The sequence below is a fragment of the Protomyctophum parallelum genome (assembly GCF_964188405.1).
Source record: "Protomyctophum parallelum genome assembly, chromosome: 23".
Classification (NCBI taxonomy): domain Eukaryota; kingdom Metazoa; phylum Chordata; class Actinopteri; order Myctophiformes; family Myctophidae; genus Protomyctophum; species Protomyctophum parallelum.
Window position 1 is genome coordinate 31,393,592 of NC_139715.1, and position 14,873 is coordinate 31,408,464.

Sequence of the window (14,873 nt, forward strand, 5' to 3'; positions counted from 1 at the left end):
GGGGGGGGGGGGGGGGGGTGGACGACGCGCGCACGCCTGGCACAGGGTAAACATTCGTGTGTCCTCGAGCTTTGAGGGAGGGACTGTGCAACGAACTGTCAGACAGAGAGAGAGAGAGAGAGAGTTAGAGAGAGAGAGAGAGAGAGAGAGAGAGAGAGAGAGAACAAGCGAATGAGAGGAGAGGGTTTCGCAGGCATCGCCGTCGCTCTGTTCCGCTGGATTGTACTTGAACGGGAGTTAGCGGTTTGGCAGGTTTATATACATCAAAACAGAACAAAGAGCTATAGGCTCTTCTTCTCTACAGTACTAGAAAGGGAATCGCGGCGAAAAGCGAAAAGAATAAAAGAAAGAAAGCGAAGCGGGAGAGAGAAATCTCGGCGACCGAATTTTACAAAAGAAGAGCCGAGGGAGCCTCTCTGTCTTGTCTAATGGTTTCCACATCCAAAAGGGACATATAAAACTGCATGGGACTTTGTACAATTTGTGGACAATTGCAAGGTTTTTTGCGACTATACCAGAAGTTTGTTTGGGACATTTTTTTTTCCTCTCCTGTATGAATTTTAATGTAGAGAATTTCAGCCGAGCGCAAAACTTTCCATAGGCTCCCCACTGCACATGGTTTCAAAGGGCTTTTTGAAAAACCTGGATTTTTATTCGGCGATATTCTTGCATAACTCTTCGAAAAAAATAATGTTCTGAATGCACAGGGATTTTACCGACTTTCCACCATCGTGAACCTTTTGCGTTTTTACGCACGCACGTCGATGGTTTTCGCCAAAACACCTACCCCGTATACTTTTAAAGTTTGAATAATTCATGAGCTACAATTTGCCTGCTCGGAAGAAGTGAGTGTAAAAAAGGGAGGGGGGGTTATCCACAAACATATTCATAAGGGTTGACGGAATGGCCACCGCGGCTTCCAATCCTTATCTTCCCAGCAATAGCATCTTATCGTCGGGCTCCATCGTGCACTCTGACTCGGGAGCCGGTGGCATGCAGCCGGGCAGCGCCGCCGTTACCTCGGGCTCCGGGGGCTACAGGGGGGACCCCTCCGTCAAGATGGTTCAGAGTGACTTTATGCAGGGCGCGATGGCAGCCAGCAACGGGGGACACATGCTCAGCCATGCCCACCAGTGGGTGACCTCGCTCCCCCACGCGGCGGCGGCGGCCGCGGCGGCAGCGGTCGCGGCGGCCGAAGCCGGGTCGCCGTGGTCGTCGAGCCCCGTCGGGATGACGGGCAGCCCGCAGCAACAGGACGTGAAAAACTCCGGCAGAGACGATCTACACACGGGCACCGCGCTGCACCACCGGCCGCCGCACTTGGGTCCCCCGCACCAGACTCACGCGGGGGCTTGGGGGAGCGCCACCGCGCACATTAACTCCATTTCGGGGGGACAGCAGCAGCAGCAGTCGCTGCTCTACTCGCAGCCGGGGGGCTTCACTGTGAACGGGATGCTCAGCCCGGGCAGCCAGAGCCTGGTGCACCCGGGGCTGGTTCGGGGGGACACGCCCGAGCTGGACCACGGCAGCCACCACCATCACCACCACCACCAGCATCCGCACCACCAGCAGCAGCACCACGGCGGCGTCAACAGCCACGGAGACCCGCACTCGGACGAGGACACGCCGACGTCGGACGACCTGGAGCAGTTCGCCAAGCAGTTCAAGCAGCGGCGGATCAAGCTGGGCTTCACGCAGGCCGACGTGGGCCTGGCGCTGGGCACGCTGTACGGGAACGTGTTCTCCCAGACGACCATCTGCCGCTTCGAGGCGCTGCAGCTCAGCTTCAAGAACATGTGCAAGCTCAAGCCTTTGTTGAACAAGTGGCTGGAGGAGGCCGACTCGACGACGGGCAGCCCCACCAGCATCGACAAGATCGCGGCGCAGGGGCGCAAGCGGAAGAAGCGCACCTCCATCGAGGTGAGCGTCAAGGGGGCCCTGGAGAGCCACTTCCTAAAATGTCCCAAGCCCTCGGCGCAGGAGATCACGTCGCTAGCGGACAACTTGCAGCTGGAGAAGGAGGTGGTTAGAGTGTGGTTTTGCAATAGGCGGCAGAAGGAAAAGCGGATGACGCCCCCGGGAGTGCCACAGACGCCGGAGGATATGTACTCTCAGGTCGGCAATGTGAGTGCAGACACACCGCCCCCCCCCTCCATGGACTGCAAAAGAATGTTCAGTGAAACATAGACAAGCACAAATACGAGACTTATAAAGAAATATTTTATATGAAATTTAAAACTGATGATAAAAAAAAACACACAGACTATCGTCAAGATAGCAATTTTTTTTGATACTGTGATTGTGAGGGAATATGAATGCAAGACTGCAAATGTGTTATATATTTTTCACCAAAAAAAAAAAAAGCAACACCCCCCACCCACCACCCTCCCTCTATACACCCCCTTTTTTTGCCCCCCTAAAAACAAACCTTTTCTTCCAACATGGCCCTGAAATGTCTTAACCTAAAAGGCTTCCTTTTCTCTGCTTTTTTCTTCCAGGGACATTTTTTAGTAGATTACTTTAAAGATGCAAGTGAGGCGAGCGACCAGAGGGTGACTACTACCAGTTCGTTCCACCAGGTAATTTTGGCGCATTAAAACACACAAACAACAACAAGGGACAAATCAAGCCAAGCATTAATTTTTTTGCCCCCCCCCCCCCTCCTTCCCTTCCTTTCCCCACAAAACACAACAACAACAACAACAACCCCGTTTTTTATATATATATATATATATACATCCTCCTGTGTTTTGCTTTGCGAAAAAGACAAGAACAACTAATAAGCAAGGAGGCATTTGTATATTTGGATAAATGGGACTTGATTGAAACCCTCTCCCCAGCAACAAAGGGGGGGGTGAATCTGCAACAGCGACAACAAACAACAACCTTTTGCATCCACGGAGCGTTCAGCATTTTTTTTTCGGGGTTTTTTGGCTGCATGGTTTAATTTAATTTTATTTTTAATTTTTTACACACCGGAGGATTTTGGAGATTTTTCTTTCCTTCTTAATATGCCTTTCTGAACCTCGCGATGAAAGACAACAAACATACACGTGGCTATATCTGTCTCCGGTTTGATCTGAAAGATCACACAACCTTTTTCAAAATGGTTTTTAATTTTTCCCTGTTTGATGGACTGTAAACAAGTGGATTCTTCATCTTTTTTTCCCCACCCTTCTCTCTCCCCCCCTTTCTTTGTCTGGGAGAAAGAGACCATAAAAAAAGACTATTTTTTTTGTTTTTGTTGGGGGAAAAAAGACAATTATCTTTCTTCAAAAAGCTGCACTTATTTGAGAATTTCTCTTTTCTGCGAAAACTCTTTGTTGCCAAGTTGTGACTGTCTGACTGAGTGCGGAGTTGCAGAGGCGTGATGCTGTGTGGATATACTATGAAACGCTGCCTCTTTCTACAAGCAGCGAAACTCTTCTTTGGTAGGTTTTAAAAAATAAACAATTTAAAGAAAAAAAAAAAAAACGAAAAAAATGAACTCTGTAAACTAAAGCCCGGCAATATAGATCGTTAGATCAAAGATGCTGATCTCCAGTTTTTATTTACTTTATATTTTTCATCAGAATGTTTTTTTTTGGGTTTTTAATATTTTATTCGGAATACATATGAGTTATTCCAAACGGTAATTTATTTGCCCCCCCCCCCCTCCCCCCCCCCTCTCCCCTACAGAACTTGTGTAAGATGATTTCCCTTCCTTCCCCCCCCCCCCACCCGTTGTTGACCTAATTTGTTTTTGTTTAATTTTGTATTATTATCAGTTTTTAAAGGAGCACAAATCATCATAAGCTGACATTGACAGTTGTTATAGGTAATAAGGGTATATTTTGATGTGATAATTTGATTGTAATTTAATTTCAGTAGTTGAATCCGTACAAAAAGCTGATTGAGAACAATAAATTTGTTAGAATGAAAACGACGTTCATCTTGTGTTTTGACATTTTATATTATATATATATATATATATTGGTCTGTTGTTTTTTTTGACAGCCTCATATTGAACACATTCATTTTTATATCACCACGTATATGTTACATTTTTACATAATGTATACAAAAACAACAGCAGTCAGACTATAACGCTATACAGATTTAAAATAACCCAAAGGACAATAAATTGGCCTATAGCGAAGGTTTGACTGTTTTATATGGAATAATATAGAACTTAGACTATATATCCCCCCCACCGGGAATATATAGTTTTCCCTACCCGTGTATTTGTGTTTCAAATTGGGTTATATTATAGGCTATATACCTTTCAACGTCTCTCTAATCTGCGCTGTGTGTTTCATTTCACTGCCCGGTGGATGCAGTGAATTCCGGGTTCATTTCACTCTAATCTGCGCTGTGTGTTTCATTTCACTGCCCGGTGGATGCAGTGAATTCCGGGTTCATTTCACTCTAATCTGCGCTGTGTGTTTCATTTCACTGCCCGGTGGATGCAGTGAATTCCGGGTTCATTATCAATCTATAACGTCTCTCTATAATCAGCGCTGTGTGTTTCATTTCACTGCCCGGTGGATGCAGTGAATTCCGGGTTCATTATCAATCTATAAGTCGATTACCCATGCAGATGTGTCCGTGCGTGCATGGCGGCCATGTGCAGCCTAGAGCCGGGCCTCTCCATTTGTTTACATCCCTTCCTGGCATGGCTTTCATCTCGTTATGGGTCCTCTCTGCTGCTCTGCTCTGCAGGCCTCCTGTTATGATCACACACACGTCACAGCTTATAGGGCAGCAAGCCAAAAGTAGAATCTATATATATATTATTTTTTTCTTTTTGTAATGTTGATAAAAATATTTCAATATATGTTTTTTTAGGGGACCGTTCATATAGGCTATATAGGGTGTTTCAGCTTATTATTATTATTATTATTATTATTATTATTATTATAGTATAGTAGCAGTAGTATAGCATCTGATTGCGTCAATCATTTATATTGGACGGTTATATATGCAATGTGAGCATTGCAGTTGTTTGAACGGACAAACTGTTTTCACACTCTCAACCTCTTCGTCCAATTCACGTTTTTATTCTTCTTATACCTACATATGGGCCTATATATATATATATATATATATATATATATACTGTTGTGCGTGTGTAGTAAATCAAATGCATAACCTGCACGAACAACACATATGACTCCCTGCTGCATGATTGCACCTAAACATTGTGCTGTTTTTATGTCCTTTATATTATAACACCAAAACTCCGTCCGAGGTGTATTTAGGTTTATTGGGCAGCATGAGGCATTTATAGAGGTGTATATAATATATAAAGGGCTGACACCTTGTTTTTAGGATTCGGGGGCAGTGGGTCAGATAGCTTATTGATTGTGTTGTCTGACTGTCCAACACTTTCTTGGAAGCGCCTTCTTTTTAGCACATATAAACACTGTGACTGTTGCACTTTAACAAGGGGGGTCGAAACGCTAAAAGTATATAAAGCTATATATATAAACATGTCATGTCGACATGCTGGCGGATATATAGAGAGGGAAGAATATTATTCGGCTTTGTGTCGTGACTTTAGTCAGGCTGTACGTATACGTGGCTATAACCGGATTTTCTGAAGGTTTTAGATTTTTTTTTTGGTATTATTTGGCTGGATATATCGAAGTGAAAATGTTTTCCATTATAGGTATATAGGCTATATAATGGAGGTCCACATTTCTTTGAATGGGTGCGGTGGGGTGTGTGTGTGCGTGTGTGTGCGTGCGTGCGTGTGTGTGTGTGTGTGTGTGTGTGTGTGTGTGTGTGTGTGTGTGTGTGTGTGTGTGTGTGTGTGTGTGTGTGTGTGTGTGTGTGTGTGTGTGTGTGTGTGTGTGTGTGTGTGTGTGTGTGTGTGTGTGTGTGTGTGTGTGTGTGTGCGTGCGTGTGTGTGTGGGGGGGGGGATCTTCACGGTGTGCACGTGAGACAAATGTGCTTCTCTGAGAGTTTGAAACTTTTCTGTGTCGCTTGCAGCCTATTCAGCAGAACTCACAATACGTGTCTCCTCGCTTTGAGGATTTGAATTTCGCGGATGATTTCCCCATGCCGGTTGCTTAGCAACTGAATTCAACGTTATACAGAGAAAGTATAATATGCATCATTTTTTTTTCTTTGTTTCGATTAGTAAAAGTGCCATTCAGGGTGACATGCACGCACGCGGGGCTGGATATATATATATATATATTATTATTATTATTTTTTTTAGCAAAAGGCCCCATTTCAAAGCGGTGGAGTTATAGCGAGTTAAAGGAACTTTTCAACGCATGGGACACAGAAAGGCTTGGCAGGATATTTTTGGTGTCAATAATTCACATTTATACAGGTTAATACGCACCCATCTATGTAAGCCATATAGTGTGCTTTGGCCTAGAGATAGAACATAGTCTTCTTTGTATATATAAACAAGTGAATATAGTGACATGGAGGTATTTTTTTAAGGCTGCATTTATTTTCTACAACAATCTCATTAATAATTCATTCCCCGAGACGTTGGTCCCTCTCCTCACTCACTCGCACATTCCTCGAACTTATGCTTCATACAGAAATACACAAACTCAGATATACGTCACCATCAACGTTATAATAGGTTAATATATGCGTATAGCGTCCCCTCACATGGTGCGAAACTTAGTAAAAACGGGGACAACATTACAGCCATGCATTTGTATTCTTGTATTCTTATAAGTATATATATACATGTGTGCAATCTGCAAATATTGAGCATGCCCAACAGCATGCATGCTGAACTGAAGTCTCTCTCTATCTCTCTCTCTCTCTCTCGACCAAAGAGACAACACACAAAAAATAGTTTTTAATCTCATAATAGGGTTTGATCCGCCCATTCCAACCAACAGCTTTGCTTTTCATGGTGTTTCAAAACCAACCGCTTAGCCTGCATGCCTGCATCATGGCAATATGAACTTTTATCTCTGCCTGGTATATATAAACATGTATATGTAGGCCTGTTAGCATGTTTGTTGTTATAAACATCAATATGTTAAAAGGCCTCAGTCACAACACACGCGTTGATCATTGATTAAATGAGATATATATGCACCTTCTATTGATGCCGCGGTGATGTCGGCTGTGTTCTATATGGGCTTTTAACAACAATATAAGGCTCGGGTTAAGTACTAGAAAGATATATATTATAGCTTATTATAGTCCTGTCCTAATGTGCACATGGTCATTAAGAAGGACGTAATCAAAACAATGCTATATATATATATATATATATATATATATATATATATATATATATATATATATATATATATATATATATATATATATATATATATAATGTATTTGTCTACTCATGCTGCTAACTGCACCTATTTATAACACACCACTACAACGTAAATCGATTTTATTCCGTCCGCATAATAATATGGCTATTATTAACAGCCATTTGGTCTATACGTCACATTGTAAATTGGTGCTGATGATAACATACGCAGATATAACCCTATATATCTTCATTTTATTGTGTATATATATATATATATATATATATATATATAGTTAAAAAACAAAAAAACAGCTCCAAATACCAAATCCAATATTCCATTTCAGTCTGTATATTCATGCATGTCTAACATTTATTCTTTTCAAAGGGCGCATGCATGCATGAATGCAGGCATGCACGGCATGTTGTTTGATATAACAACAACAAAAATAAAAATGCTTGAGCCTGTAGTTCTATACTAGGCCCATATATCACCTTAAATGTAGGGTGTTTGGTCCTCGTTCTGACCTATGGGGAAGGTGTGCATATAATGCATAAACAATGGCTTCTCTTCATATTTGTATTTGCCCCACGTGCCGATCACATGAATATGGATTACGCCGAGCAGCGGCTCTCTCTCTGCGGGGAAGCTTCCTCGATCCCCTCGCTGGTCTATTGTTGTGTTCCATGTTCCATAAAGTAACTAATTTATAGACGCGGTTATATAGCCTGCATGTTTTTTATTGTATATTACGTATAAGGCGGCCTATATGGGACAACTTGTAGCCGCCTTAAATTAGAAGTATATATAGGCCTATATGTGCCTAATTGAATTCCCATATAGTTGATTGGGTATATATCGCAAGGGTTACTTTTATAGGCTTATATATATTATAGGCCTACCTATACTTTTTATACATACTTTTATATATATATATAGCCTACTTTTTTATACCATTACCATCTGCCTATATACTGTGTGGGCCTATAGGCTATCCCAATATCATTATATAATGTATAATTTATATACATTTACAGACAGGTGCGAATGTTTGCCTCGTCACATGCAGGCGTCTGTTTTGTACAAATTGCAATAGTCTATTCTATATTATTATTCAATATTTAACACCTGTATTAATATTAATATGATCATATTACTAGTATTGTTGTTGGGTCATGCTATTTTTCTTTTATTTATTATTTTTTACAATATTTTTGGGACAATATTTTTACTTTTTACGTATATTGTTTATAATGTCAGTGGCTATATATGGATGATAAGGGAGGATATTAGCATATTAGTATAGGTATAGGCCTACACCAAACAAATCAAACCATTAGTTGAAAGAAAATATATATCGCATTTTATTAGACTGCTCTCTAGAAAGCCCTGTTCTCACGCACCGCAGAGAGTAGGCTATAGACTAGGAGCTTTTAAAATATGTATGGCTGTGTCCTGTGTGTGTGTGTGTGTGTGTGTGTGTGTGTGTGTGTGTGTGTGTGTGTGTGTGTGTGTGTGTGTGTGTGTGTGTGTGTGTGTGTGTGTGTGTGTGTGTGTGTGTGTGTGTGGTGTGACGCACGTATACGCGGGGTTTTCCTTTCTGTTAAATTGTGAAGGTCATGGTTTTGTGAACACGGACGGGACAGATAGGTAGAGAGAGAGAGAGAGAGCAGTGAGTGAGGTAATGTGGTTTAGCATGTCACTGTGTCTGCATTTCAAAGGTCTATTAAGCGTGGATAGCCTACTGTAATATTATGCTATTACTATACTACTACTACTACTACTACTATACTGCTACTACTACTACTGCTACTGTTGTACTATACAGCAGTAGGCCTAGTGCTGTACAAATGCTTAGTTTGTTGTACAGCAACACTGGACATTGGGAGGACAGTATGGCCATATGCTGTAGCCTACTACAGTAGACTATGTAGTAGTAGTAGTAGTATTAGTAGCAGTAGTACGTATGTAGTATTATAGTAGTAGTATAGTAGCAGTAGCAGTAGCAGTATGTATAGTAGTAGTATAGCAGTATATGTAGTAGTAGTAGTATATAGGCCTAGTAGTAGGCCTACATATGTAGTAGCAGCAGTAGTTGTATAGTAGTATAGTAGCAGTAGTACGTATGTAGTAGTAGCAGTTGTAGTAGTATAGTAGCAGTAGGCTAGTATAGTAGTAGTAGTAGTAGTTGTAGTAGTATAGCAGTAGTACGTATGTAGTATTAGTAGCAGTAGCAGTAGTAGCAGTAGTAGCAGCAGTAGTTGTGACCGCACTATGCAGGACAGGATAGGAGACTGTCCCGAGTCCCGACTCGAGCGACGGACGGAGTTCTTAATTCTTCTTGACAAAAGAAGAGAGTGTCCATCATGTATTATGCAGGTCCGGGTCGGGGGTGTGTGACGGGCGGTCAGTCACCAGAGAGAGAGAGCAATGCGAGAGAGTGTTCCCTCCCTGGACGTTGGAACTGAGTTCAAATTAACGCCACAAACACTCTCCACCTCATAGATGTGCAGAACAAGACATCACAAAAGGTATAGGAAATAATACATGTTTAATTGATGGACAATGTTCCAGGCAGCTGTGTGTGGGTTTGTACGGACAAGGTTGATCAGCAAATGTTGACGATAAATCGTAAATCAACAACAATCATATCATTTAAAATGATCCATAAAGTTCCAGTGGGTATTATTGGATATTGTCATATTGATAACTTTAAAGCAATAATAACCTGCATGGAAAAGACCAGGATATATAGGCTATGAAGGCTAGCATATTCACCCGGCCCAAATATTGTTATTGTACTATATATTATAATGTTTATAGTTCACCTTTCTGGGCAACTCTTTCCTCTGAATTCTTTATGCGGTTTATATAGAAATACATCACTGTTACTAAGAATTATATCAAACAAGTTCGGTGCTTTGGTCATTTTATCCTTCCAGCAGGCTATACGGTCTCTATACCTTTAAAGAATATATATATAGCCTATATATATTCTTTTTAATACATTGTTTATTGTGTAAATGTAACTTTCCCATTGGCTTTTTATGTCATTGCTTGCTGCAAAGTGTATACCTATACTGTGATATTCAACTAGTATAGGCCTATTCCCCAGTATATGTAGGCGTGTAGTGGTTTTCAACCAGTTTTGATTGATTGAAATCATTATTAACAGTTTGCAGAATGGGTATACATTTCGAACAAAAAGCACATAACTCAATATAAACTGTTACCATTAAGCATTACACTTGTTTTAGGGTCCACCATTTTCAATTCATCAGAACATTTAGAGACATAGCCTACAAATATATACACTTCTATATATAAAAACACATCATATATTAAAGGAGATAAAAAGTGGTCCGTGGACCACCAGTGGTCCTTGAGGGGGTTCCGGATGGTCCGCTGCATGATAAATGATGAACAGTTGGTAACCAAATGAACTATTATGAATCTTTAACCCATACATCTTTAACTCAAGAGTTAAACTATTGCTAAACAAAGAAGTCTACACCATATTTTGATTGTTTGCCTGTCATCTCATAGAGCATGGCATTGTGGACAAAACAAAATGTCTAAATCTCGTCAGATGGTGGTCCGTAGCTCAAATGCAGAATTAAACAATTCCTGGTATTGACATGAAAAGAGTTGAAAACCTCCTATGATGATTCTATGATGATGAAGGTATCAAATATTATTGGCGAGTCACCGTCCCTCCATCAGCTTCCCTACGGCGCCATCTGGTGGCGGTGCATGGTGGCCATTTATATAGTCCTCCTGCATGGCTCCAACATTTTAATGTCTTAGAGAGGCTTTATTTAAATTCCCAACTGTCACGTGTCCACCGCAGGGAGGGGGCCATGCAGGGCCAGGGTTGGCTCGTCGTGGACAATTTGGTCAACATTCCATTTCTGCCACGGACATACAACAAATGAAATAAATGGATATATATAGCCCTGATTCAGGGCTATATCTAGGTATGTGCTTCTGGTCATTCAGGGCCCCTGAAATGACCAGAAGCACTGAGGACTATATCTATGCATGTGTTTCTGGCCCCAGAAACACTGAGGACTATATCTATGCATGTGTTTCTGGTCCCTGAAACACTGAGGGCTATATCTATGCATGTGTTTCTGGTCCCTGAAACACTGAGGACTATATCTATGCATGTGTTTCTGGTCCCTGAAACACTGAGGACTATATCTATGCATGTGTTTCTGGTCCCTGAAACACTGAGGGCTATATCTATGCATGTGTTTCTGGTCCCTGAAACACTGAGGACTATATCTATGCATGTGTTTCTGGTCCCTGAAACACTGAGGACTATATCTATGCATGTGTTTCTGGTCCCTGAAACACTGAGGACTATATCTATGCATGTGTTTCTGGTCCCTGAAACACTGAGGACTATATCTATGCATGTGTTTCTGGTCCCTGAAACACTGAGGACTATATCTATGCATGTGTTTCTGGTCCCTGAAACACTGAGGACTATATCTATGCATGTGTTTCTGGTCCCTGAAACACTGAGGGCTATATCTATGCATGTGTTTCTGGTCCCTGAAACACTGAGGACTATATCTATGCATGTGTTTCTGGTCCCTGAAACACTGAGGACTATATCTATGCATGTGTTTCTGGTCCCTGAAACACTGAGGACTATATCTATGCATGTGTTTCTGGTCCCTGAAACACTGAGGGCTATATCTATGCATGTGTTTCTGGTCCCTGAAACACTGAGGGCTATATCTATGCATGTGTTTCTGGTCCCTGAAACACTGAGGACTATATCTATGCATGTGTTTCTGGTCCCTGAAACACTGAGGACTATATCTATGCATGTGTTTCTGGCCCCAGAAACACTGAGGGCTATATCTATGCATGTGTTTCTGGCCCCAGAAACACTGAGGGCTATATCTATGCATGTGTTTCTGGCCCCAGAAACACTGAGGGCTATATCTATGCATGTGTTTCTGGCCCCAGAAACACTGAGGACTATATCTATGCATGTGTTTCTGGCCCCTGAAACACTGAGGGCTATATCTATGCATGTGTTTCTGGTCCCTGAAACACTGAGGGCTATATCTATGCATGTGTTTCTGGCCCCAGAAACACTGAGGGCTATATCTATGCATGTGTTTCTGGTCCCTGAAACACTGAGGACTATATCTATGCATGTGTTTCTGGCCCCTGAAACACTGAGGGCTATATCTATGCATGTGTTTCTGGTCCCTGAAACACTGAGGACTATATCTATGCATGTGTTTCTGGTCCCTGAAACACTGAGGGCTATATCTATGCATGTGTTTCTGGTCCCTGAAACACTGAGGGCTATATCTATGCATGTGTTTCTGGCCCCAGAAACACTGAGGGCTATATCTATGCATGTGTTTCTGGCCCCTGAATGATCACAACAAGGTCTATTTTCAATTCAATTCAAAGGAGCCGATAAAGGAGCTTTTTATTTTCTCATGAGAAAACATACATTTAAACATTGCCAAAGCGAGTGTCAAAATACATTACAAACAGTTGAAAATGGGGAAAGTATATACAGTTGGAGGGGGGTATAGGCCTACAGCATTAAGTAAACACAGAGCTATGTCACGTTGCATCGTTATACATGTTATAGGCTACAGGTTATATAGTGTATTTTTTATTTTTTTAACAGATAGCGGCATTTCTTGCAGTCACTTTAGGACAAATTGCAGCATTTTTTCTCTCAAGACAATTTAAATAGTACAAAAGTAGGTCTACAGGGTGCCGATAGGAGTCCTTAGGGTGGTTGTGTTCCATCAGCTAACCTTCTTTTGTCTCAACAGATCTTGCTGCTGTGTTCAGCGTTGCGAAATTGCAGTGTTATAAAGTGGGCATTATAATCAAAATAAGAACATTATAATGGTGTGTAAAAGAAAATCAAACATGTGCCGCGATGGACATGACCGAGTCTTTGCCACGTCGTGTATATACCGTACATGTTGTTTTTGGCAGCAAAATTAGACTTTAGTTTTAGTCGTTTTAGTCTCTTTGAATAGTTTTCACGTAGTTTTAGTCACATTTTAGTCACCTGGAATGTTTTACTGTTAGTCTATAGTTTTAGTCGACTAAATCTACAGTTGATTTTATAGTCGAACAAAATGTATGTTGGCGGTGCAGCATCAAGGCCTTGAAAAATAGCTGATCTACAAGCCTACATAGGTGATCTACAAGCCCACAACGCGTCGCATGCAGTGCGACGCGTTGTGGGCTTGTATAATGCACAGACCTATCAGCTTCAATCTATATAGTGTTCCACTTCCAATTTAAATTTAATAATCTGTATGTCTTGTGCATACAGTAGGTATATATGCGTTCTCTCTCCCCTATAATTAAATAAATAGGTAGGACCATTGGTGAGATGGAGGGTGACTGATTTAAGCATGTCACACCTGGCCTGAGCCAAACTAGAACTGGACTCAGAGCTGGGCGTGGCTGCATGCGCACCTGTTTTGCATCATGGACTTGATCAAGGTCACAACAGGTTAAACTAGAAAAAGTGCCCTTCTGGGCACAGGTCTCCACCAGGATGAGCAGATGTGAAAAATTCCAGGCAAAGGTTTTTCCTTGGCCTCTAGAGAGTTGGCATACAAAGTTATCCACAGATCCGTGCAGTTAGAGGTAAAAACACTTTTCGGCCAGTTATAGCGCCACCTTGAGGCTGAGTTGAAATTGTTCATGTGGCATTTCTTCCTCGGCCTAGTGGGAATGTGGGTGCACAATTTCACGGAAATCACGCGATGTGTTCATGATTTGCAGCATTTTGTTTGAAACTGAGCACTCCTGTGAACTTTGGAAGCCAATCTTAACCAATCAGGATGGAGTCTGAGAAATCTGAAAGACAGGTTTCGTTGAATGGCTCTAGAGAGACTGTGTACCAATTTGCGCGATGTTTGGACAAAATCTGTAGGTGTACTGTGCAAAAACTTGTTTTGCACAAAGCGGCCTCCTGGTGGCGCTATAACAGGCCGTTTTGGAAAGTTTGGGGCAGAGGTTCATGGTTGGCATCCAGGGAGTGTGTGTGCAAAATTTGGCATCGACCGGGTTAACGGTGGCCGAGATTAGCTGCTCACGGACACACACACGGACGGACACACGGACGGACACACGGACGGACGGACACACGGACACACGGACGGACGGAGTGCAAAACATACTCTCCCCCCATGCCTTCGGCCTGGTGGAGACAATCAGTCACCTCCACAAACACTGAGGAGATAGCCTCGGTCCGGACAGTGGAGAGCTATCGCCTCTCCTGTGTAAAATGTCATATGTTGTGTTATTCCTTACACTGAGAGGAATAAACCAGTCTTTGGGCGGGAACCCATTTTGGTGTCTGCATCATGTCGTGCTTTAGCTATTGAAAAATAGCAGCTACGAGCTTGTAGGTCTGCTATTTTTTTTAAATCGAAGAGCGACTGACATTTTTAGAATCTGATCTCAGGTCAGAATGGAAAACTGTCAGGATGTAGAAGACATTTTTAGAATCTGATCTCAGGTCAGAATGGGTTAAAAATGCTGCCCTGTGTTGTGTCCTTCCTTGCCTGGGTAGTGACTAGTCACTATAGGTGTCACTAGGTGCGCAGCCACACCCAGCTCTGAGTTCAGTT

General features: G+C 42.1%; 1 protein-coding gene across 2 annotated transcripts; it reads left to right on the forward strand.

The window, feature by feature from the left end:
- Positions 1-870: 870 nt before the first annotated feature.
- pou3f3b (POU class 3 homeobox 3b) lies at positions 871-2,597 on the forward strand (the record flags this gene model as incomplete). 2 transcript variants are annotated; one of them, XM_083758667.1, is made up of 2 exons in its annotated part: positions 871-2,115; positions 2,499-2,597. In XM_083758667.1, the coding sequence occupies 2 exons, from the start codon at positions 904-906 to the stop codon at positions 2,595-2,597; spliced, it is 1,311 nt and encodes a 436-aa protein (XP_083614793.1). The 2 variants fall into 2 exon arrangements, with proteins under 2 accessions (XP_083614793.1, XP_083614792.1); XM_083758666.1 differs by having other exon boundaries at positions 904-2,124.
- Positions 2,598-14,873: the final 12,276 nt, after the last annotated feature.